Raw genomic sequence first — 23165 nt, 5'->3', positions numbered from 1 at the left:
TCTTGTGTGGTCGTATATCTACCTGTAAATGGATGTAATCATCTTGTGTGGTCGTATATGTACCTGTAAATGGACGTAATCTTCTTGTGTGGTCGTATATCTACCTGTAAATGGACGTAATCATCTTGTGTGGTCGTATATGTACCTGTAAATGGACGTAATCATCTTGTGTGGTCGTTTATGTACCTGTAAATGGACGTAATCATCTTGTGTGGTCGTATATGTACCTGTAAATGGACGTAATCATCTTGTGTGGTCGTATATCTACCTGTAAATGGACGTAATCATCATGTGTGGTCGTTTATGTACCTGTGAATGGACGTAATCATCTTGTGTGGTCGTTTATGTACCTGTAAATGGACGTAATCATCTTGTGTGGTCGTTTATGTACCTGTAAATGGACGTAATCATCTTGTGTGGTCGTATATGTACCTGTAAATGGACGTAATCATCTTGTGTGGTCGTTTATGTACCTGTAAATGGACGTAATCATCTTGTGTGGTCGTATATGTACCTGTAAATGGACGTAATCATCTTGTGTGGTCGTATATCTACCTGTAAATGGACGTAATCATCATGTGTGGTCGTTTATGTACCTGTGAATGGACGTAATCATCTTGTGTGGTCGTTTATGTACCTGTAAATGGACGTAATCATCTTGTGTGGTCGTTTATGTACCTGTAAATGGACGTAATCATCTTGTGTGGTCGTATATGTACCTGTGAATGGACGTAATCATCTTGTGTGGTCGTTTATGTACCTGTAAATGGACGTAATCATCTTGTGTGGTCGTTTATGTACCTGTAAATGGACGTAATCATCTTGTGTGGTCGTATATGTACCTGTAAATGGACGTAATCATCTTGTGTGGTCGTATATGTACCTGTGAATGGACGTAATCATCTTTTGTGGTCGTATATGTACCTGTAAATGGACGTAATCATCTTGTGTGGTCGTTTATGCGTTTATGTACCTGTAAATGGACGTAATCATCTTGTGTGGTCGTATATGTACCTGTAAATGGACGTAATCATCTTGTGTGGTCGTATATGTACCTGTAAATGGACGTAATCATCATGTGTGGTCGTTTATGTACCTGTAAATGGACGTAATCATCTTGTGTGGTCGTATATGTACCTGTAAATGGACGTAATAATCTTGTGTGGTCGTATATGTACCTGTAAATGGACGTAATCATCATGTGTGGTCGTATATGTACCTGTAAATGGACGTAATCATCATGTGTGGTCGTTTATGTACCTGTAAATGGACGTAATCATCTTGTGTGGTCGTATATGTACCTGTAAATGGACGTAATCATCTTGTGTGGTCGTTTATGCGTTTATGTACCTGTAAATGGACGTAATCATCTTGTGTGGTCGTATATGTACCTGTAAATGGACGTAATCATCTTGTGTGGTCGTATATGTACCTGTAAATGGACGTAATCATCATGTGTGGTCGTTTATGTACCTGTAAATGGACGTAATCATCTTGTGTGGTCGTATATGTACCTGTAAATGGACGTAATAATCTTGTGTGGTCGTATATGTACCTGTAAATGGACGTAATCATCATGTGTGGTCGTATATGTACCTGTAAATGGACGTAATCATCATGTGTGGTCGTTTATGTACCTGTAAATGGACGTAATCATCTTGTGTGGTCGTATATGTACCTGTAAATGGACGTAATCATCTTGTGTGGTCGTATATGTACCTGTAAATGGACGTAATCATCATGTGTGGTCGTATATGTACCTGTAAATGGACGTAATCATCATGTGTGGTCGTATATGTACCTGTAAATGGACGTAATCATCTTGTGTGGTCGTTTATGTACCTGTAAATGGACGTAATCATCATGTGTGGTCGTATATGTACCTGTAAATGGACGTAATCATCTTGTGTGGTCGTATATGTACCTGTAAATGGACGTAATCATCTTGTGTGGTCGTATATGTACCTGTAAATGGACGTAATCATCATGTGTGGTCGTATATGTACCTGTAAATGGACGTAATCATCTTGTGTGGTCGTATATGTACCTGTAAATGGACGTAATCATAGTCCTCCATCCAGCCTTCCTCTGTGACCTCGTACGGCCTGTCCATGCCATCCTCATCCTCTGTTGCTGTAAATTTCGGCGGAGAAGGGAGGGGCCGGGACTGAATATGCACTTTTTCCCCTCCTTGGTAGGTTCCGCTACCTGATCCTGTCATGTGACCGCTGATCTCCCCTGGGATTGGAGGAAGGGGCAGCTGCTGCTGCTGCCGGGTTGTCCTTTTAAATAGCAGCGAGGCATTACCGTGAAGAAAGGAAGCAAGCTGCTTGGCATCATCAGGGATGCCTCTTGCTGTCATGATCAGTCGATCTAAGTCATCCCCTCCTGAAGGTGGCGTTGATAGTGCCGTGGGTGACCATGAGACGCTTTCTAGGCTTTGACTATGCCGAATCAAACTGTGGAAGACGTCCTCCATCTTTCCCACTTGCCGACTGAGCTTGGTCTGCAGCGAGCGGTCTGTGGCCTGGGCAGCATTTGAAACAGCGCCCCGAGCAAATTCTAGGAAGTCTCTGACAGTGGCTCGTACCCGGTCAGCAGCCTGATGAATGGCTATAAGGTTTCCCTCCAGCTGAGCAGGGCTCCTCCAGTTGCCTGTGATGAATGACATCATGAGGGAAACACTGGACTCAACAGCCTGCTGGAGGCGAGAAAGACGCTCCATGGCCTGATCAAGGTCCAACATGAGTGGTTTCCCTTGGACGGAGCCAGAGGCAGGAACTGAAGGGGTGTCGCGGACAGGAACTGTGTCTAATGAAGAAGAAGAGTGGTTGCTCCGTGTGCTTCCTGTGCTCGAAGCAGAGAGGCGCTTAAAAGACACGGTCAGTTCCTCAGCACCGGACTGGGCGTCCCGAACGACCTGGAAAACAGCGAGGGCACTGGCATTAGTTTCTGAACGGTGGAACAAAGGATCACAACTTCTGACTTATCTAAAAAGGAAGCATTCATTAACTTATTTTAACAACAAAGGAATTCAAGTTCTTCCAAGAATTTTGATGAACAGTTTACAAGAAAACAAATGAAACGGTTAAGCACAGTAAAATAAGCTATTAAAGGACCGACTGAACTTTGTAAAGAGTGGTTCTGTTTGGATGGTTGGTATTTTATCTATACTAAAGAACAAGCTTGGTAAAAAGCTTGAAAAAGGGAGAAAATATATTAGAACCATATTGATGAGCCGTTAGCTTTAGTCTGAGAAATTTCATAGCAGCCCATCTATCCAACACTGAATAAATCATTATGCTCCTGTCACATCCGTACTAGATGGTTATCAACCTAGAAGTTTCCTCTGTTAATGCAGAACAGAGCATTTTTTCCTTTGCAGATTTCATCTCTTGGCACTAAGAGTTTTGTAGGAAAAAGAAAGGAGCAACACCTAATGGATTTATTTGTCCACATTCTGGAGTATCTTTATGCATGCTTTGAAGCTCAATTTCTTTACATAAATCATCAATAAATTACTTACACTGTACAGCCGTGATAGGCAAGTATCACCAGACAGGAAGATATTTTAAAGCAGTAGTGCAAGGATTTAAAATTCTGAGTTCACAAGACCTTAATGTATAAGTGAGTTGGCAAAAAGCAGATTTCTCAACCGTACAAAGTTTCAAAACTCAATATGGCTGCCCGCCATATAGCCACCGAAAAATCAGCTTATCTCCATCTCAGGTCATTTGTTTTTGTAACTTGTTTGTCATTACATCTCTCTCTCTCTCTCTCTCTCTCTCTCTCTCTCTCTCTCTCTCTCTCTCTCTCTCTCTCTCTCTCTCTCTCTCTCTCTCTCTCTCTCTCTCTCTCTCTCTCTCTCTCTCTCTCTCTCTCTCTCTCTCTCTCTCTCTCTCTCTCTCACACACACTGATCTGCTTGACAAGAACTTATGTTTGTATTTCTTGTGATTAGCAAGACGTCTTCTTGAGTCACAGTTAGAGAAGTGTGGCCTCACAGTATTGGTCTTCAACAGCGAGTGGTCTTTGATCTCATCCTGGTCTGCTGATCCAAATTGAAAACAGAGAGGATGTACTGCCATCTAAGGGTTTTACATGAGTATTACACATATTTGTTTCATTCTGGTCAGAAACATAACATGGTATGATTGACTTTGTTTTACATAAACAGGTCTTTGTAACAGATCGGGCATCGTGTTGGTGACCCCTGGTCTGGACACTGCTGTTACTACCTGTTAGCTCATCGGGATGATCCAAATCTTTTCTAATCTGACATTGTTAAGGAGTGAAGGATTTATTTAGATGTTTCACAGAAAGGGGTTCTGAATGCAAACTCAAACCACACTTTTTGGAATTTTACTGTTAAAAGTGATTTAAAAACCATCTGTTTCCTTAATCTAATTTACAACTATGCATTACTGTTGGTCAATGACAAAGAATCTCAATAAACCACATTCAAGTTTATAGCTGTAATTTAGCTAAACGTAAAAAGGCTTACAAGGTACAGAACTGCACTGTTAGATCCCAAATACTCATAATCTCTGCACAAATGCTATCCTATTGATCTAAGGTAAGATGTCTGAACCCATGCAATAAAGATCCTTTCAGCTGCAGGTTTAGAAACTTAGCAAAGATCAATAATAGGGTTATAAAGTAAAGGTTCATCAACATGATCTAGTTGAGCCTGTCTCTAACCCAAGACATAGCTATTGGCTGATCATCTACTACAACTAACTGTCTGTGCTCTCTTTCATCCTCTTGACCAGAGAAAAGGCTAAGAGCTGATCTGCTTAACTTTCCCAGACACATCCAGCTATGGAGCTCATCTGGCAACATTAGCAGTGTAGCCAGATTAGGCGGTTTTCTGCTTTTCGGTTTTCATTTTTATTTGGCAGGTATAATTTGCTTTGGGCAGGTAGACATCATTTTGTGCGGATTTGGGGTCACTTTGGTGGTTTTTAGTTAATTTATTAATGTCATCATTTCATCATTAGTCATTGGTTCATAGCGGTTATTGGGAAAGTTTAACTCAGCCATGAACTGATCAACAAATCACAATGGATTGTATAGTTCAGAGGAGCCCTTAATAATCAAGCTCCATCATATATCAGAGCTCTGATTACCCCGTATGTTCCTAACAGAGCACTTCGCTCTCAGACTGCAGGTCTGCTGCTGGTTCCTAGAGTCTCTAAAAGTAGAATGGGAGGCAGATCCTTTAGCTATCAGGCTCCTCTCCTGTGGAACCAACTCCCAGTTTTGCTCCGTGAGGCAGACACCCCGTCTACTTTTAAGACTAATCTTAAAACTTTCCTTTGTGACAAAGCTTCTAGTCAGAGTGGCTCATGTTACCCTGAGCTACCTCTATAGTTATGCTGCTATAGGCTTAGGCTGCTGGAGGACATCAGGGTCTATTTCTCTCACTCTGCTGATTTCTCCTGTTCTTCAGTTTTGCATTAACCTGACTCTAGCCATATGGAGGTCGCTCCGCCTAGCTTCACTCACATCCATCTAGGACCTCTCCATAGGAATTGCCTTTATTGAAGGCTGGGCCTTATCAAAAATCCTTGCATATGATTGGATAAGCCACTTGTCTGTCATCTTTATTGACGTGCTATTTCAACCACTCACACCGAAGCTAACCCGTGACGCTGATGATAGCGACGCAGCTCTAAGTGGCACGCGTTTTATTGACAGTGAGCTGACAGGAAGAGGGGGGAAGACAGGCGGCAAAGCGCCGCGGGTCGGAGTCGATCCCGGGCCGACCGCGTTGAGGACTAAAGGCCTCCTAACATGGTTCACGCTAACCGCTAACCGCTCCGCCGCGGGCGCGCCCCGGAAAACAAAACATGCCAAATCCGGTCTGGAGAAGGGCGAAAACATGGTTTCCACCAACAAAAGCCTTCAGAGGCGTTCTCTGATGTTCTTTTAATGAAACAATATTAGGTAGATTGGACAACACGGAAGAAATAGCAGCATCAATGTTAACGCTTGCTTCCTCCATGCGAGCCGCCATTGCTATCAAAACAGTCTCACGTCACGGTCGCGTCTCCACTAAGTCACATCCATGAAACTCCAGCCCTGCGTCCTGATTGGCCAGACAATAAAATTGGTTGGAGAAATCACTTTCTATGGGCGATGTCCCAGATGTATGTGAGTGAAGCTAGGCGGAGCGATATCAATCTGGCTAGGGTCAGGTTAGTCTTGCATTGTATTACATTGAAATGACTGTTTCAGCTTTTAACTTTCTGTTCTCTCTCTTTTTTCTTCATAGTAGGTACACCTGGTCTGGCGTTCTGTTAACTGTGACATCATCCAGAGAAGACGGCTCACCCGCTACTACCATCTAATGTAGAACAGATTACTAGATCAATGTGTGCTTCTGTGCTTTTTTGTTTCTCTTGTTGTGTCTCTGTTCTGTCTTCTGTAACCCCAGTCGGTCGAGGCAGATGACCGTTCATACTGAGCCCGGTTCTGCTGGAGGTTTTTCCTTCCCGTTAATGGGGAGTTTTTCTTCCCACTGTCACTTCATGCTTGCTCAGTATTGCAGCAAAGCCATGGACAATGCAGACGACTCTCCCTGTGGCTCTACGGTTCCCCAGGAGTGAATGCTGCTTGTCGGGACTTTGAAGCAATCAACTGGTTTCCTTATATAGGACATTTTTGACCAATCTGTATAATCAATTTGCAAAGTGCATTGAGATGACATGTTTCATGAATTAGCGCTATGTAAATAAAATTGAATTGAATTGAATTGAGTTTAGCCTTTCAACCAAAAGGGGATTTTTCATTAAAGGTAACAAATCATAATAACCAAAGAAAGTGTAATTATTTTAAATGTTGCGTAGAATTAAGCTTTGCATATTTATGTGTGCACAATGATCATAGTTTTGAGTCTTTCGAAAGTGAAACAAAGGTTGTTTTGTAGCCTAATCTGATCTGCAAACATGTTAGGGCGGAGGACGTATCACGCTACACTCTCACTGGATTTGTTGTTGCCGTGCTGTGTTGTGTGGTCTTTAGGGAAAAAAAGAACTCTGGGTGGGGTTTGTTGGATTGCAGCTTTCGAAAACACATAGTATTGATGTGCATACAGGCCTGCCCATATAGTAAATATAACATTATTTGATTGGGCGGGCTTTTCTGTATTGTGGCGGTTTTTAACATATTGTTGGGCTTGAAAATATTGACTCTATCAGGCAACACTGGCCATTACCCTCTCTAACATAGAAAGTACTCCTGGGTCAATGTGAGCTTCTGAGCTTTCTGTGTCTCTGCTCTGTCTTCTCTAAGCCCCAGTGGGTGGAGGCAGAGGAGCGTTCACACTGAGCCTGGTTCTGGTTCTGCTGGAGGTTCTCCTCCCTGTTAAAGGGGAGTTTTCCTCTCCACTGTCGCTTCATGCATGCTCAGTATGAGGGATTGCTGCAAAGCCATCAACAATGCAGACGACTGTCCACTGTGGCTCTACGCTCTTTCAGGAGGAGTAAATGCTGCTTGGAGAGACTTGATGCAACCTGCTGGGTTTCCTTAGAGAGGAAACTTTGAACCATTCTGTCTGGATATGATTTGATTGAATTTGACTTTGTAAAGTGCTTTGACATGACGTGTGTTGTGAATTGGTGCTATATAAATCAAATTTAATCAAACATGTCTTTGATTTACCTAGATGCTTTTTTTTTTACCAGTTAGCTTCAACAAAAGCTGTGCAGCAGCCCTACCTGTGGTGGGACATCATAGACATACTGGTCTCCCCTCTCGCCTCCTCTGTCCTCTCGTTCCCGTGGGAAGTCGTACACATCCTGACTGGTGAGGCTTCCAGCACGCAGGGCAGCCGGGATGTCATAGATCTCCTGTGTGGCCTGGCTCGCTGCACCCCTCTCACCCTGATGATGCTTCTCAGTCATGATAGGTGGTGGAACATCATAAACGTCTTCTGGAATTGGTGGCTCATCATCATCGCTGACGTTGTTGTGCTGGAACTTTCCCGGAGTGACGGGAACTTTGTGCTTCAGTTTGGCAAAGTGAGGTGGCACGTCGTAGGTGTCCTCTCTGATTAACTGACCATCGGGAACATCTTTACTCACTGAGGGGGGGAAATCGTAGACCTGCAAAAACAGAAAAACAAACATATACTCACATTTTTGGTTAAAACCTGGGCCATCCAATCCTCAGACTAAAAGCAGCTCTTAGTGGTGTCATTTTAGGAATAATCTTCTAATAATCTTCTAATTCTGAGGTTCTTCTCAGAATTGTACCTTGGAAAGATAAAAGAGCATTCAGCCGCTCTGCCACCCGCCTCTGGAACTTTCTACCACCCCTACTTAGAAACACCCACTAACTTCTCCATTTCAAATCACAACTCAAAACACATCTATTTAAAATTGCCTATTTTCTTTAATGTTATTTTCCCTCTCCCAGCCTTTGTATCTTTGAAAATGTTTTTATTCTGTTTCAATTTTGTTTCTGACATTGCCTTTTTATGTATTTTTTGTACAGTGACCTTGGTGTCCAGAAAGGCGCCTTTTAAATAAAATGTAGTTTTATTATTATTATTATTATTATTATTATTATTATTATTATTATTATTATTATTATTATTATTATTATTATTATTATTATTGCTCACAGAGCATCTTAGGCCTTCAGAGAGCTCCTAAAGTGAGACATTGTTGGGAGTAGAGAGGATGACTTTTAGTGAGCATAAAAGTGTCAGAAGCAGGAAGATGATGGAAACAGAGAGAGCTGATTGGCTGATCCACTACCTAAACAGTGGAAGAAATGAAAGCATAAACTTCCATAAAAATCTGAGAATTATTAATATGTAGATAAGATCAACTTCATCACCCCATAGAGGCAAAATAAGTAGTGTCAGTGGCTGAAAGGGTTAGATGCAAAGCTCTAGTAATTTAATTTTATTAAGGATAAATTAATAATAGGAAATATTTTGAATAATCATGAATAGAAAGTTGAGAAATGTACAAAGAATCTAGTACAGAGACATTTTCAATATTATTTACAGACTGTAAAATTTTCTCAATGATAAAGATTTTAAAATATAGACATAAATATACACTCTGAACAGTAAATATAGTACATTAATACACACTTTATATAAATAAAAAGATGTGAAAGAGGTAAGAGAGCATTTTCTGTGTTGAACATGATGTCAGTAGTCTAAATGGTCATGTAGAAGTTTGCTGTGTGATGCCCTCTCCTCTCTGGCTTTTGATTGCAGCATGGAGCACTTCTCACTTTCCAGGTAGGTGAGTAAAGCACCAAGACAGGCAGAGAAAAAGGTGCATTGATCTGCAGCAATGTGCTTCAAAGTCAGCTTATTTGCGCTGTGATCCAGGGACCAATTTACCTGTCAATACTCCTCTATTCTCCTCCCAGAGCTGTGAGGGCAGAGGTGCTGCTCCTTTGTCTCCTAAAAATTTCTCCACCTTTTTTTTCTATTTCATGTCGGTTGTTTTACCAAATCCACCCACTTTATAACAGCAGGCAATCCCAGTAAAATGCTGACAGCACATGAATATCAAATGGAGGAAGTCGTAAAATGACCAGTATGGAGGATACACATTAATAATAGGCATTGTTAGTATGAAGTTATGTGCTAACACAGAGATGGCGGTATCCACTAAGGTATTTTGAAATTTGTTTTAACAAAAATAGATTATGGGGATTTTAATTCCAAGGTTCCAAGGTGGTTTAAACCAAAACAAATCTCTGAACGCTGATGTGTAAACCAGCCTCCTTTGCTACAGCTAGGAACATCATTTCTAAATTGTCTCTCTATGTATCTCCTGTAGTAGTACTTATAGTTACTCTGTGTGTGTGTGTGTATGTGTGTGTGTGTGTTCCTGTACTTGCAGCTGAGTGAGGACATTTTTTGGTCCTCATTTTTTTCTGGGCTAGGGTGGGTTTAGGATTAAGGGGTCAGTTAGTGTCAGGTTTAAGACGTAGAAAGGCTTGAAAATGAATGGAAGTCTACAGAAGACAACTTTTGTAGTAGTGATGGGTCCGGCAACACCGATGCGTCGGCGCATGTGTCGGTCTCATAGAGCGAAACCCGTGTCGATGTGTGTATTGCTACGGAAAAGTCACGTGACCAATACAGCACCTGTTTCGAACTGACTGAGGCGCCAAACTGTTTCTGTTCCCTTTAAGCTGCACGCGTGTGCATTCGCGCACAGCAGCGCGCACAGCAAAGCTATGCTGCGCAGTAAATAAAATCCAAGCTGAACTGTAAACAAAATAACGGTTAATAATGGTTAATTTTTAACCATGTTGCAACTCTGGTGTGATGGTGGTGTACCACAGTCTCGCTCTGTTAGTGCCAGGTGCTGATCGGAGCGCACCACTGATTGATGGGTTGGGCAGACGCCTTTACGGTTGGGCGGGTTGCGCTGTGCGTCTTTGTTCTGAGCGTCGTTTCAGAAAAAAAAACGGCTGATCTACACTGAGTAGAAAGCTGCTGCTCTGAGTAGTTCTTCCTCCCTTTGTCATACTCAGCATTTCTGATTTCAGAACAGATGATATCAGTCATGTAACTAAACACAGCGCCCGATCAACCATTGAACGTTGATCGGGCGGCATTTAAAGGACATGGCAGCAAAATAATTGTAAAAATAAATAACTAAAAAAGCCAGTCCACAAGCATCCTCCTTCACATTATTTATTGACTGTATCTAATAAAAATCAAATATATGTTTAATTCAAATGAAAATATAAAATAATACAATGCAACATACAATGATTTAAATTGTATTGTGTATACTTGGTCATCAAATCAGTGTCAGGTAACTCTGTCAACCAGGTTGCCTGTAGAGATTTTTAAGGTCCAGCAGGTGTCAGTATTCAGTGACACAGTATCGGCACAGTATCAATACAGTTTGCCAATGTGTCGAAACGTTTCATGACGCCTCATCGACCCATCACTATTTTGTACAAAACAGTGGTTGCATTGTTTTATCATGTAACATGTGCTGTCCTTGATTAAATGAACTTTCAGACAAGTGTTCAGCCAGAAGTCTGATGGCGGTTGCATTTAGTAGTATAAACGACCACGCAAAAAAAAAAATCTGAATTGAGCATCAAGCCCTGCAGTGTGAACATAGCCTTATGTATGGTTACTAAAAGTCCTTCTCACTACTCTTAATTTATTGTACTTTAGTAAGTACTAATGTACTAAAGTTCTAAAGTACTAATGTGCATTATGAATAACTTACCGAGACACAATTGTGAGAAAAATCACAAGAACATCATAAGAAAAATAAAATGATGTCACTAAGAGCTACTTTAAGTCTGAGGGTTCTTCATGAAAATGTGCTGTGGTTCTCTGTATTCAGTTTTCCCAGACAAGCAGTTAACCAGGATAGACAGGGATAATGGTAGAAGCAGCTTTGGTAAGATAGCTGTATTCTGCAAATCAACAATTTCCAAATTCAAAACCCTTACAGTTTGCTGGGGGTTCTTGTCTGTGATTGCTGGAGTGTCATATATGCCTTGACCACTAGATGGCCCCTTCACCACCATAGGAGGAGTGTCATACACCTAGGCACAGAGGAAAAGACAACAATGAAAAATATGTTACAGTAACTGGAACTAGACAAACCCACACATTCACAACTCTTCCCATGTTTCAATGTTCATTAATTATGGTGATTATAGGATGTTTCCGTCTCCTGTTACTAAGTATTAACTCCATTTCAGACTACTTTCTATGTGTGCCTTCATCATTAAATTATTGTATCATGGTCAAGATATTCGACAGAAATGATTCAGAGTAGATCCAAATGTTGGAGTGACTTATGCATAAAACTAGATGCCTTTCTTTTGCTAGAAGTAAACGCCTCACACACAGCTGGTGCAAGTCTTGGATCATAGGAGAAGGACACAAAATACAGCCAAGTTCAATGGCCTAACCATTGTTGCAGGATGAAGATTTTATGTACATGCATATATCGTAACGTTGCAACCTCTAGGGATGTCCTACTCAGACACCTCCTTATTACCTCTGATGCGATAAGTACTACTTTGACTGGTATTTTTAATGGGAACCAAAGCCACGGTCCAATTGGATTGAGCATAAATTGAAGCTTAGGGGTTGGTTATAAGTCCACGGTGTAAATTGAGTTTAGGTTGGGTTGAGTTTTGGGTCAATTTGTCCAAAGCCCATTGGCTTCACCATACCCAGAGATGGGTAGTAACTAGCTGTATTTATTCAGTTGCTTTTACGTGAGTATGTTGTGGCTCAACCATGATGAATATAACTAAAAGACTGTAATCTAACAGCCATGAGAAATATGAGACTGGAGGACCTTCCTAAGCACGGTATATATAATAATATCATTACTTTGCATTTGAGGAATGCAAAGTCTAAGCAAAAGAAATCCAAATACTTAATAAATATAATCATGTTTATCTTACTGCAGATTATAACAATGTCACTGTGGCCTTTTGATCAACTTTACTGTGTTTTTGTCTTAGGTGTACATTCACTTTGTACCCAAATGATCATTGTTCTGATTCCCATTTGGGAAGGTTGACAGATTATGCCTCCTAATTAAACTATAAAAGCGCTGAGTGACCTCCTGCTGGTAGAGTTTATTTATTGGACTCAGCTGGAAAAGTGTGTACAAAACTTCCTCACTGACAGAACATCTGGCACAACTTTTGTGGTTCAGACTTTGAGGTCGTTACCATCTCTACTCAAATGTTTTCCACTGAGATGTTTTTTTGTTCAGTTCGGAAACGCACACATGCACAAAACAGAAAAGATAACCCACATTGTGATAAACTAAAAGAGGATGGTCACCAAGACAGCCCAGTGACATCTTGGATGGGAATGGATGGGGTGCACTGGTCCAAAAGAGACGGAAACAAGGAAAATAGGAGAAGAGAAGAACTTGCTGAATTTGGAAATGTTGCAGACCTTTGGGAAACGTTAGAACTAGAATTAAAATAGAATGGAACAGAAATCCTTTATTTGTCCCACAAGGAGAAATCTACAGAAAATAAACTTGTACTCTCCCATCAGGACATGCCAGAGAAGCTTGCAGTAATTGTGAGCGCAGCCTCAACACAACTCCAATAAAGACCCACTATTTAACGCTATTATATAGTCCTAGAACTGCGGGCAGAACAGAGAGACAAAACCATTTCCTTGCAAACCTGGAGTGCCTCAATCTAACCTTGCCTGCAGGACAAATTCTCAAGGTATTTGTGCATTTACAAACTCATGAAAATCCACCTTATATCACTCTTGATTCAACCGTTTGTGTTCGAACCAAAAACGGTTTGGGCCAATCACGTTGCAGTATTGAGGTTTAAGGCGGGACATACCGGTGTGACGAAAGCGAGAGCTGACGAGCCCACAGTGGAACCAACATAAACATGGCAGCACAGGAGGACGTGTGCGTAGCTGCTTGTATCATCCTCCTCCCTCCCTCCCTCCCACCTCCTCAGTCTCCAAAGGGCATCCCACAACTTTCTTAATTAGTTTTTCCTGCCTCTGTCGAGATGCTATTTCCCCAGCAAGCCACTCTACAGCAAATAGCTAATATCACCTCTGTGTCATAAAAGGCCCTCCTGTACCCCAAAAGACCTCACCCTCCTGAGCAGGTACAACCTGCTCTGGGCCTTCCTATAAAGAGCTGTGCTGTTGTGTGTCCAATCCAGATTGTTGTTCAAGCGGACACCCAGGTACTTATAGGACGTCACCATCTGAAAATCCCTGAATGTACACTGGTGTGGAAATCCACCACCAATTCCCTGGTCTTCTCTGCATATATCTGGTGGGAGTTCCGCTGGCAGCACTCAACAAATCCTGTGTCACCGTCCTGTATTCCCTTTCATCCCCTTCTGAGATGAGACCAAAAATGGCAGAGTCATCTGAGAAATTCTGCAGGTGACAGGTGGGGGAATGATATAAGAAATCTACAGCATACAGGGTAAAAAAGAATGGAGTCCAAACTGTGTCCTGTCGGGCCGCTGTACTGCAGATCAGTGTCCAACACGCTGTCCCTGGTCCTCACAAACTGGTGACGGCTGATAAGTTAAGGTTCGAGGTTCAAGCCATCTTTATTGTTCCCATAGGGCAATTTGCTTTACAGCTCGTAGTAGGAGGCAAACAATTACACAACAATCACTCTGACACACGGCCAAAATAATGAAAAAGAGAAAAAAAGCAGGTTAATTACTTGTTCAGGAGAGCAATAGCTGCAGGGACAAATGAAGATTTAAGCCTGTTAGTCCTACATTTTGGCAGGGCGTACTTACGGCCTGAGGGGAGAAGCAGGAAATTACCAGCTCTGATCCCCAAGGATGGAGCGGGCCTTGCTAAAAGTTCTGCGCTGGTAAAGGGCAGTAAGGTCATTCAGGTGAATACCTGCAATTTTGCTACACACTCTTACAATAGCCTGCAGTCTATTTTTGTTTCTGAGGGAGATGGAGCCAAACCAACAAATAAAGGGGAAGGTGAGAGTGGATTCTATAAAATAAGAGCAAAACATCCACATAAAAGTGCTATGAACATTAAAATTGTGCACCTGCCTGTAAAAATACGTGTGGTGAAGGGACTTTTTACACGCAGCATCAACTTGGGTCTCAAAGGTCAGCTTGTTGTCTATATAAGTCCCAAATTATAGTTCTTAATAACAATAATAATAATCTGGGTGCGATTGGCTGGGGGGGACGTCTGTTTGTGACGCCCCCCCCCCCCCTCTGGTCATTCATGTTTTATCCCTGGGGGGGATACATTCCTCCCCCCCTCTGGTCTGAATAAGTAATATTATGGATTTTTAAAAATGGATATAAATTAGGGCTGTCCGTTTTAACGTTTAACGCTGCTCCTCCACGTCCAGAGGAGCCAGTTGAGGTGGCTCGGGCATCTGGTCAGGATGCCTCCTGGACGCCTCCCTGGTGAGGTGTTCCGGGCACGTCCCACCGGGAGGAGGCCCAGGGGAAGACCCAGGACACGCTGGAGGGACTATGTCTCTCTGCTGGGAACGCCTTGGGATTCCTCCTGAGGAGCTGGCCCAAGTGGCTGGGGAGAGGGACGTCTGGGTCTCCCTACTGAAGCTGCTGCCCCCGCGACCCGACCCCGGATAAGAGGGAGAAGACGGACAGACATTTTAACGCGTTAACTTTGCTTTTTTTTGGTCTCCGTTACTTGCGCGTCAAAACACACACATCGTTCCCTAATGTTTTCCCCCACCGCGCTCTCCAGACTGTTTCTTTTATCCTCGGCGCTTTCCGTAGTTTCAGAGAGCTAGAGACTGTAGCAAAACAGACCCGCGCTCACTGTTGCACAGACTGTTAATTTCATGCGACTTTGGACTTGTTTTATTCTAAAGGCGCTTGTAAATTTCATCAGTCATGGGTTGTGTTTTTTTGGGACGTTTCTGAAAGTGAAATCGCTTATTTGGGCTCTAAAATAAGTGACGAAACAGCGGTTATTATGAGACCTGCCTGCACTAGACACTTTGTATCCAGCTGAAATATCCCTCCGCCATAGGAGCCGACGGTAGTAAAGGCAGACAGAGCAACTCTGCACGTACTTTCTGCAGTTTACGGTGCAATAACCGGTGATAACTGCTGAAAGTAGATTACATGGTTCAGATCACCATTTTATCAGACATTGGTTCTGAAGATGAGTTTTTAACATGCTGATAATATTGCTGAAACCCAACCCATAAACGTACTTTAATGCTTATTCATTTGTTTTCTCTGTATTTGACAAACTAAGGCTGAATTACGTTGCCAAACGAAGGACCTGGAGTTACTAAACAGTTGCTAAACAGTCTCATTCAGGGTATTAAGCTCCTGCCCAGTTACAAGCAAAGTGTAAGACTGGAATGACCTGGAGATTTAAAACCTTTTTCCAGGCTTAAACTCTATGAATATGGATAGAAACAGCAAGCAAAAATATTCAAAGAAGTTATTGTTGTTGGTGTGAAAGCTCAGAATTAGATGTGTGAGAGAGAATTAAAAAATTAACAATAAAACTTATGACTTTATTGAAATATACAATTTTTATTAATTTATATGTATATGCCTAATACCATGTCTATCGTTGTTTAAGAGGTAAAAAAATATATCGGCATGGTATTTATTTACAAATTTATTTACACATTGTGTAAACATCAGGGCGTCATGATTAGTCATTTAGCCATTAAAGTCCAGAATTTAACATTTGGCACTAGGATGTTTTCATTCCAATTCTCAAAAGTGCTTGAAAAAGAACAAAATAAAAAAATTCTTTGTACAAGCATGTATTTTATTAGTGTGATTTATTGCAAAATTGCATATTAAAATGCCCAAACAGGCTATTACACTTTCAGAAATAAAAGGATAAAACGTGCGATTAATTTGCAATTAATCGCGAGTTAACTATCGACATTATGTGATTAATCGATTCAAATTCAATCATTTTAATCTTTTGACAGCCCTAATATAAATACATGTCTTGTGTCCTTCACATTTGTTAATTTAATTTCTTGTTGTCTGTTTTTAAAGAGTATTAATACGTTTTCTGCTCAAAGGGGTTAAAGTAAACTAATACCCACTCCCGAGTCCAGACAGTAGATGGCGCAAGTTTAAAAACAATAGTCTAACCTATTGGATCTAGCTAGTTACCTGAAAGAGAAGCATGCTAGCTAACCATTATTAATCAAACTTTTTATTCATTAATACAACTTTTGAAATGAAACCCCCCCTCTGTTTTTTTTTGCAAATTGCACACTGATAATAATAATTATTATTTGTATTTATTGGAATTATCCAAAATTACTTTTGTTAAGTCAAACCTTTACAAACACTGGAGTTGGGAAATTGGCTGTAGAAGTTTGCTAAGCAGATATCTAATGGACGTACCGTGAACATTAGTTTCAGCTATCATAATGTCAGCCTACTGAGGCAAACTGATTTCACTGCAGTCACACACAAACTCTGACCTGGGTGCTGTACTGCTGGCGGGTGGGTGGTACATCATAAATGTCCTGCTGGGCTGATGGCTGATGTCTGGGTGGAACGTCGTACTCGTCCTTGTCAGCTTTCACTGTGTCGTACACATACACCTGTCCAACTCGAGTTGGAACAATCACCTGCACACAGCAGCACAGAGACAGAACACACAGTTTAGACAAAAAAGCAAGATTACAGTCTATAAATGCACTACCAGCAACAGCCTGAGTTACAGAAGGATCACAATCATCAGTGATAAGATCATACTCTAAACCTTTTCCCACATGACACCTCAGGAGCATACAACCTGTTAAGGTCACAGTTAACAGTTAACAGTTTCTTTATTATCTTATAGGTCACAGTTAACAGCAAAGTCCCAGTGAGAGTTCAAGAGACAGAAAAAAGGCTGCAAATCTTTGACAAGAAGGTGGGGTTTATTGTCTTCACACTGAATGAACCAAGACTAAAGGTTGTACCTTTTCAACACAGGGAGGACACACAGAAGAAAAACAGCCAATAACAACAGAGCAGGGGTCCAGTCATAGTTGTCGTGGGAACCAGGCTGACCTATTGTGTGCCTGTTTAAACTGTGAGTTATATGGTTGGAGTGCAGAGTCAACTGGTCAGCCTGGGAAATCCTAACGCAGGACCAGATGGGGTCTCGCATCTTTGTCTAAAAAGCAGCCAGTCAAATTCATTCAGGGAAATCTCTGGTTGGCTTTATCAGTTCAAATACCCTGTTTAGTCATAGTTGAATTTATACATTTATTTGCTTATTTATGGGTAATAGAGGGATTTTAAACATTCCAACATGCTGATGAAAACTACTTTTTGCTCTTTAGGACAGTTTACTATGAGTTGTTTGACAATGAGATTACTTCGACTGTAGTCATGTCTTGATGACATAAAAACCTGGATGACTTTAATTTTCCTGCTTTTAAATTCTGACAAGAGAGAAGTTGTAGTCTTTGGACCAGAGTCCTGAAAAAACCAACTTCCTAATCAATCACTTAATCTGGATGGCATTAATTGGCGTTTGGTAATGGTCAGTGGTGCACACCGTCCCTGTGGCTCTACGCCACAGTGAATGCTGCTTGTCAAGACTTGATGCAATCTACTGGGTTTTCTTTAGATAGGAAACCTTTTGACCAATCTGCATGATTTGACTGATTTTGACTTTGGAAAGTGCCTTGAGATGACATGTATCATGAATTGGCGCTATATAAATAAAATTGAATTGAATTTTTTTTGTAACATGGCAAGGTTAATATTGTGCACAAATGATGATCAACACATAAAATGACTGAAATGACTATTTAGTATATGAGGAAGAAAATAGAAACAAGGAAACAAGTAAACTTAACACTTGAACTATGGGTTTAGGGCTAGTCCTGTAGTATCACAAACATCTTTAAAGTTGTAGCCTTCTGTACCTTTCTCTTACTGATTCAATTCAACAAGAGTGGTTTTAAATTAGTTTGATAGTTCAGAGGTTATTTAGCCTGGAAGCAGAGATTAACCAACATGTCCTTTTTTCAGTTTTCTATACTAATAATGATATACTATGAACATGAGAGCAGAAAATATTCAAGTTGGGTAATTGTATTTTATTGATGAGGGATCAGGATGCAGGCAGTTCCTTTAAGTGTGAAACCTCCTTGTACCATTAGGCTGAAGTGAGATTGCCTCTATGGAGGTGTTAGTAAAAACATTTCAGGTGACTTAGAAATACTATAATTACAGCTCTGCAATACTTGTGAAAGAGAAAGATTTCCTATGATTGCCAAATAATTGATATTCTATGATATCAATTTTACATTTTTTAGATACTTGTGTTAAAATTGATACAAACTGACCTATTTTAATTTGCCCAAATTGTCCCATTTCTTCCAGTTAACTGTGCTAATGCTACAAGCTAACGATACAGCACTGATGTTTGAGAGCAACTTGAAAAGCTCCTGGATCTGTAACAGTGAAATAGTAAACCTTCAGGATGACATAAGCTAACACTGTCTGTTTAAATAGTAGCTTCATGGACTGCCCAGTGATGGCATTTTGTTGGTCTGAGCTCCTCTGTCGCTTCCCATGCAACACTCAGTTCCACTGTGTTACAAAATAAATCAAGAAAATATCAGCTCAGTTACCTACTAAATAGTAGAGCAACAACTTACTTACTTGTAAAGTTATTTGATGCTAATGTAGCTACTAATAACACAAGTCAAAGTGGAGTCAGACTAAGCTGACAATTACAGAAGAAAGAAGTAGGGAAGCATAGCACCCTAACCTGCTGCCATAGTTGGTCACTAAAAGATATATAATGCAAATTTACCAGAAAGACAAAAATTGTACAGAGCTGCAATTATGAAAACCAGACAGGAGTCCTGAAATTCAGGCCAGACAATGCCCTAAGCATCCCAGGTTCCAGAAGAAAGCTGGAACCTGGGATGCTTAGGGCTGGCTACTCACTGCAGACATCTCAGTCAGGATAACAAAGGCTTTGGTCATGCACAGTAGAGCAGAGAACCCTAACCCTAAAAAAATCCTGGGGTCAGGCAATACTCCTTAGTCAAGGTACATTCCAGGTTGCGGTCAGGAAATCAGAGGCAGCATTTAGAGACTGGTGCCCCAATCACTGTCATATGGCATCTTCTCTTGAAATATCAGCTTATTAGAACCTGCGCAGTGTCTGAACTGTTTAAAAGCAGTAGAGCTTTCTGAGCTATCTAAAATTTTAGCTTCATCTAAACCTTCTACCTGTATGTTAGACCCAATCCCAACCAAGTTGTTTAAGGAGGTATTCCCTCTGATCAGTGGTCCTATTTTAGACATGATTAATCTATCCTTGGTAAATGGATATGTACCACAGGCTTTTAAAGCAGCTGTTATTAAACCTTTACTTAAGAAACCTTCTCTTGATCAAGATGAGTTAGTAAATTACAGACCTATATCTAATCTTCTTTTCCTATCTAAAATTCTTGAGAAAGTAGTTGCTAATCAACTTTGTGAACATTTACAAAGTAATGACCTACTTGAGGAGTTTCAGTCAGGCTTCAGAGCTCATCATAGCACTGAAACAGCTCTGGTGAAGGTCACCAATGATATTCTCATGGCCTCAGATAATGGACTTGTGTCTATACTTGTCCTGTTAGATCTCAGTGCTGCATTTGATACAGTTGATCACAATATTCTCCTACAAAGACTTGAGCATATGTAGGGATTAAGGGAAAAGCATTAGGCTGGTTTAAATCTTATCTGTCGGACAGATTCCAGTTTGTTCATGTTAATAATAAATCTTCCTCAAACTCTAGGGTCACCTGTGGAGTACCACAGGGTTTAGTCCTTGGACCAATTCTCTTTACTATATATATGCTTCCGATCGGCAAAATTATCAGACAGCATGGGATTAATTTCCACTGTTATGCTGATGACACTCAGCTATATTTATCCATAAATCCTGATGAATCCAATCAGTTACTTCGACTGCAGTCATGTCTTGATGACATCAAAAGCTGGATGACTTTAAATTTCCTGCATTTAAATTCTGACAAGACAGAAGTTGTAATATTTGGGCCAGAGTCTTCAAAAAATAAAGTTCTTAATCAATCACGTAATCTGGATGGCATTAACTTGGCCTCTGGTAATAAAGTTAAAAATCTTGGTGTTGTTTTCGTCCAAGACATGTCATTTAAATCCCATATTAAACAGATTTCCAGAGTTTCCTTTTTTCACCTCCGGAATATCGCCAAAATTAGAAACATTCTTTCCAGGAGTGCTGCTGAAAAACTAGTCCATGCATTTGTTACTTCAAGGCTGGACTATTGTAATTCTTTACTATCAGGAAGTCCACAAAATGCAGTTCGAAGTCTTCAGCTGATCCAAAATGCTGCAGCAAGAGTTCTGATGAAAATTAACAAGAGGGATCATATTTCTCCAATTTTAGCTTCCCTTCATTGGCTTCCTGTTAAATCAAGAATAGGATTTAAAATTCTTCTTCTAACATATAAAGCCCTTAATAATCAAGCTCCATCATATATCAGAGCTCTGATTACCCCGTATGTTCCTAACAGAGCACTTCGCTCTCAGACTGCAGGTCTGCTGGTGGTTCCTAGAGTCTCTAAAAGTAGAATGGGAGGCAGATCCTTTAGCTATCAGGCTCCTCTCCTGTGGAACCAACTCCCAGTTTTGGTCCGTGAGGCAGACACCCCGTCTACTTTTAAGACTAATGTTAAAACTTTCCTTTGTGACAAAGCTTCTAGTTAGAGTGGCTCATGTTACCCTGAGCTATCTCTATAGTTGTGCTGTGATAGGCCTAGGCTGCTGGAGGACATCAGGGTCTAATTTTCTTACTCTACTGATTTCTACTGTTCTTCAGTTTTGCATTGTATTACATTGAAATGACTGTCGTCATTTCAGCTTTTAACTTTTTGCTCTCTCTCTCTTTTATCTTCATAGTAGGTACACCTGGTCTGGCGTTCTGTTAACTGTGACATCATCCAGAGAAGACGGCTCACCCGCTACTACCATCTAATGTAGAACAGATTACTAGATCAATGTGTGCTTCTGTGCTTTTTTGTTTCTCTTGTTGTGTCTCTGTTCTGTCTTCTGTAACCCCAGTCGGTCGAGGCAGATGACCGTTCATACTGAGCCCGGTTCTGCTGGAGGTTTTCCTTCCCGTTAATGGGTGTTTTTTCTTTCCACTGTCGCTTGATGCTTGCTCAGTATGAGGGATTGCAGCAAAGCCATGTACAATGCAGACGACTCTCCCTGTGGCTCTACGGTTCCCCAGGAGTGAATGCTGCTTGTCGGGACTTTGATGCAATCAACTGGTTTCCTTATATAGGACATTTTTGACCAATCTGTATAATCTGACCCAATCTGTATAATATGATTGAACTTGACTTTGTAAAGTGCCTTGAGATGACATGTTTCATGAATTAGCACTATATAAATAAAATTGAATTGAAATTGAATTGAATTGAATTATTTTTGGAAACAAAATCTACCAGTGGCTGATATTTTTAATATGGAAAATATCAGCCTAATGTGTTAGCTAATTGGTGTCTTGTCTTTCCTAAATCCGGAGGTAAGAATTTCTTTCTAACTTTCCAAGATCAATGAGCACAAACACATTGATGTTGTTCACATCTGTATGTATGGGTTAAAAGATGGAGGAAAAGAACTGCAGATCCATCAGTGTTTTTTTTCTAAATTGAGGAAATAAACCTTAACAATCGTTATTTTTAATTGTTACCACTTGGCACAATCTGTCCTGAGCTTCCATTGAGATTTTAGGGCGTTCTCAGAAATGAACCATTAGAGATGTGTTGACCAAATATTTCATTTGACAAGGTTATCTCCGCCACTGCATTTCCCTTTTTCTCTAAGGTCCACTGAGGCCGCTTTTCCATTTTCAGCCTTGTACGACTTTACACAACATGCCCTGACCCAACTCTACTCTATTGCACTCCTGTTGGTTTTCCATGGACCCAATATAGCAAGAAGGCAGTGAACACCTTCTGGGGATGGCTTTGCTGTGTTCAGTGATGTGTGGTGACAGAAGCAGAGGGGGGAGAGTTTGCTTCACAAAGCACAAATTTAGGGTTTTATGAGAAAATGTTTGCCTCTGCCAAGGTGAAAACAACGATAAGGACTTAAAAATGCAAAACCGCAGACTTTTGACCGCAACAAAATTATTTTTAAAAATTGGATATTAGATATTCACACTGCTCTGATTCGGAGTGTTATTTGGGTTATATCGGTTTCAGACAGGCTGCTGCAGCAGCAGCTGCTCTCTACCTTCTTCGGCCCCTCCACACAGTGCATTGATTACGGGCTGTGAACAACGTTTTGAACCAAGCACTCTTTAGAGACAAAACCTAAGAGCTTTCAGCGTGTGTAAAATGAGAGAAAGCCTCGTTAAATCTCTGGATCTGATTTAGGTTATTACAGTGCACCTGTCTGTGTCTAGAAAGCTGAAGTGTCCTTTTTCTTTTCTTTTCTTTTCATGGCTGCCACTACCGGCCACTGTCACAGTGGCTACCAGGTTATCAGTGAGCTGAGGCATTTAGCAACTTGATTTGAAAACAATGCTGTAATTATAGACTTTAGTATCTGTTGTGTGTGTAATAGTTGGCCATTGTGATTTGACGAAACCAAGGTGCGTCAGATACAGTTGTACAAAAACAGGAAACAGAATTA

At 40.9% G+C, this 23165-nt stretch overlaps 1 protein-coding gene across 3 annotated transcripts in view; it reads right to left on the bottom strand.

Annotated features, from left to right (window-relative positions):
* The window catches only part of bcar1 (BCAR1 scaffold protein, Cas family member), a 124850-nt gene that overhangs the window by 6973 nt on the left and 94712 nt on the right, over positions 1–23165 (bottom strand). For all 3 annotated transcript variants that reach the window (XM_021312209.2, XM_036130902.1, XM_012855397.3), the window contains 4 exons: positions 16958–17107; positions 11460–11555; positions 7721–8107; positions 2048–2920 (listed from right to left, as the gene is read on the bottom strand). In XM_021312209.2, coding sequence (XP_021167884.2) covers positions 2048–2920; positions 7721–8107; positions 11460–11555; positions 16958–17107 — 1506 coding nt within the window. The remainder of the gene's footprint in view (positions 1–2047; positions 2921–7720; positions 8108–11459; positions 11556–16957; positions 17108–23165) is intronic.

The sequence above is a fragment of the Fundulus heteroclitus genome, unplaced genomic scaffold (assembly GCF_011125445.2).
Source record: "Fundulus heteroclitus isolate FHET01 unplaced genomic scaffold, MU-UCD_Fhet_4.1 scaffold_39, whole genome shotgun sequence".
Lineage (NCBI taxonomy): Eukaryota > Metazoa > Chordata > Actinopteri > Cyprinodontiformes > Fundulidae > Fundulus > Fundulus heteroclitus.
The sequence above is the reverse complement of the archived record's forward strand: the minus strand, read 5'-3'. Positions and strand labels throughout refer to the sequence as shown.